We start from the raw sequence: 2,508 nt of genomic DNA on the forward strand, positions 1-2,508 counted from the left end.
AGATTCGGATTTACGGCACTTGTTTATGGCGCTGAATTAAACAATACGTGAACGAACGCGTACACCGATGCAGATATATGTATACTACTCCTCCCTATGGACGGTCCTATCCACTTGTTCTTGCGTCACCTGAGAGCAGAGCTTTCGCTTCGCTTGCACAGTACAGCCACCTCACTATCTTAAACTATTCGAGAAACTTCTTTTAATCCCTGAGCCTTCATCCCAAGATGAATTCGCTTGCACAAAATGGTTTTTCTACTGACGAGAATATCGATCACTGTCTCAGCTACTACAGCACGGGGCAGGATTTCAGATCAGGGAATGGAAGGCGCTGTCAGTCAGTTCCCGGGTATCTTGTTCCGCACAAACAGGCAAGCTCCAGCGAGCTGCACCGCACGCCATCCATCCATCCCTCCCGGCGTGGGCAATAATATGGAAACCGATCAAGAAAGCAACCCGAAATTACTCATGTCAGTTCAGTTCACCACTCAGTGCATTCCTTATTTGCAATAGGTCGGTCGGTTACCACTCGATTTCATCCCATTTTTGCTCATGGTTCGATCACATTTCTCCACTGGCTGCCACATACTAGTTGTGAGAAATTTGCTTTGCTGCTGAGTATAAAAGCAACAATTTAACATAATTTTTTTTTGAACTAAACACTACAAATTTTATTTATTTAGTTGCTCTTGCTTCCCGGTACATACTTACTGGAAGTTACTGCTAGTACTCCGTTACCCATCAAAAGGGTCAAAATGAGAGAGAAAAGGACGAAAATATAGCAAAAACATCTGCATCCGGTCCCTGCCCGCCCGGGGACTGCGCTGCAAATTCCCCAGGAGAAAAAAAAATCAACTAATGGCCGATCCTTGATTAAGCTTTGGCTCCGTCTCCGCCTCCCTCGCCGATGGCGGCGAGCTCACTGGCAGAGGCATCCGGCGCCGGAGGAGGAGCCTCGCGCTCGTAGCGGGACAGCCACTTGGCGCGCATGTACTCGGGCTTCCGCCACGGCGCGAGGTGGAGGCCGCGCTTCTTGAGGCTGGCGCGCGAGGAGTCTGCGGCGGCGGCCACCAGCAGGCGCAGCCGGTCCTCCTTGCCGACGAACGCCGACGGGAGCCGCTGCAGCACGGCGCGGTAGGCCTTGGTGGGCCGTGCGACCTCGAACTGGGACCTGAAGTCGACGTCCACGAGGACGCGCTCGCGGTCGCCGCGCTCCGAGCCGGCGGGGAGGAGGACGTCGACGTAGGCGTGCTCGCCGGCGGGGTGGGAGGACGACTTGTCCCAGCGGGAGAGGCAGAGCGCGGCGTCGTGGCCCATGGCGCGGAGGGACGCCGCGAGGAGGCGGAGGAGGTCGCGCTTGCGCGCCCCCGCCGCGCGGTGGCGCTCCACGAGCGTGGACACGTCCGCGAGGAGGTTGCGCTCCCGGAGACTGGCACAGTGGACGAGGCCCTGAAAGCGCAAACCGAGAAATGGAAGGAAAGGATCAGTTCAGTTCGTGCGCTCGTTCCTGGCGTTATCGACGGCGACAAGCAGCCTGCCGGCGAAGCAAGACGATCAGGAAAAAAAATTCAGCGCTCGGCAGTCGCCACGCACACTACCTTGATGGTCTCCGCGGCGTCGGAGATGGCAGACGCTTCGGCCGCGGCGGGCCCGTCCTCGTCGTCCGAGGCGTCGCCGCCGTTGAAGCAGTTGCAGCAGCGCGCGGTCGGGGCCCGCTCGCCGACGGTGCCGCCGCCGTCCTCCAGGAAGCTGCGGACCATGCCGTCCAGGCACACCGAGCTGGGCTCCAAGTCATCCTTCTCCTTGTCCTTCTCCCCGCCGGCGGAGACGGGCGGGAGCCGCTCCGCCGGCGAGACCCGCAGGACCTGGCGCTCGAACAGGCGCTTGAGCCGCGACTTGGCCAGCGCGGCGGGGGACGGGGACGGGGACGGATCGATCTGCGCCGCGGCGGCCCTCATGGCGGCGGAAGCGAGCGGGCGGGGTGGGCGCGACTAGAGGCGGCGATCCTGGTGTCCTGCGATCGCCGGCCGCATAGCCGTCTCGCTGGCTTCGATTTGCGCGGCTAGGGTTTATTTTTCCTCCCCTTCCTTTTGCGAGTTACAAATTTGTTTGTTGGTTGTGCTGCGAAAGAAATCCCACGGAAGAAGACGAAGAGGAGAGTGGGAGAGGGGACCGGGATTTAAAGGCCTCGGGCGCGGTGACGTGGCAGGCGTAAATGAGGCGTGGCCTCCTGCGTGGTCGTCCCTATCCTCGATGCTGTCCGACGTGTGCTCTGACAGGTGGGTCGGGCTTGTGAAATGTCTCACCCGCCCTCACTTGGCCCGTAGTTAACGGGTGCATTGGGGCTGCAAATGGGGCCAGACGGGGTGGGCAGTTCGGGCATTTTGCAGGTGACAGGAGCAGGGCAGGGGCGGAAGGTCGCGTGCCCGGGACGGGAGGAGGGCGTGCTGCTCCTGGCTGGAAAAAACAGGGCATTTTTGCCACCGTGGTTTCCCTCTGAAACTGAAT

General features: G+C 59.8%; 1 protein-coding gene across 1 annotated transcript; it reads right to left on the reverse strand.

Moving 5' to 3' along the window:
- Positions 1-643: 643 nt before the first annotated feature.
- LOC123093244 (uncharacterized) lies at positions 644-2,159 on the reverse strand. Its single transcript, XM_044515150.1, has 2 exons — positions 1,599-2,159; positions 644-1,449 (listed from the first exon to the last, which is right to left on the reverse strand). The coding sequence occupies exons 1-2, from the start codon at positions 1,956-1,958 to the stop codon at positions 874-876; spliced, it is 936 nt and encodes a 311-aa protein (XP_044371085.1). The 5' UTR covers positions 1,959-2,159; the 3' UTR covers positions 644-873.
- Positions 2,160-2,508: the final 349 nt, after the last annotated feature.

Source organism: Triticum aestivum, chromosome 4B, assembly GCF_018294505.1.
Source record: "Triticum aestivum cultivar Chinese Spring chromosome 4B, IWGSC CS RefSeq v2.1, whole genome shotgun sequence".
Lineage (NCBI taxonomy): Eukaryota > Viridiplantae > Streptophyta > Magnoliopsida > Poales > Poaceae > Triticum > Triticum aestivum.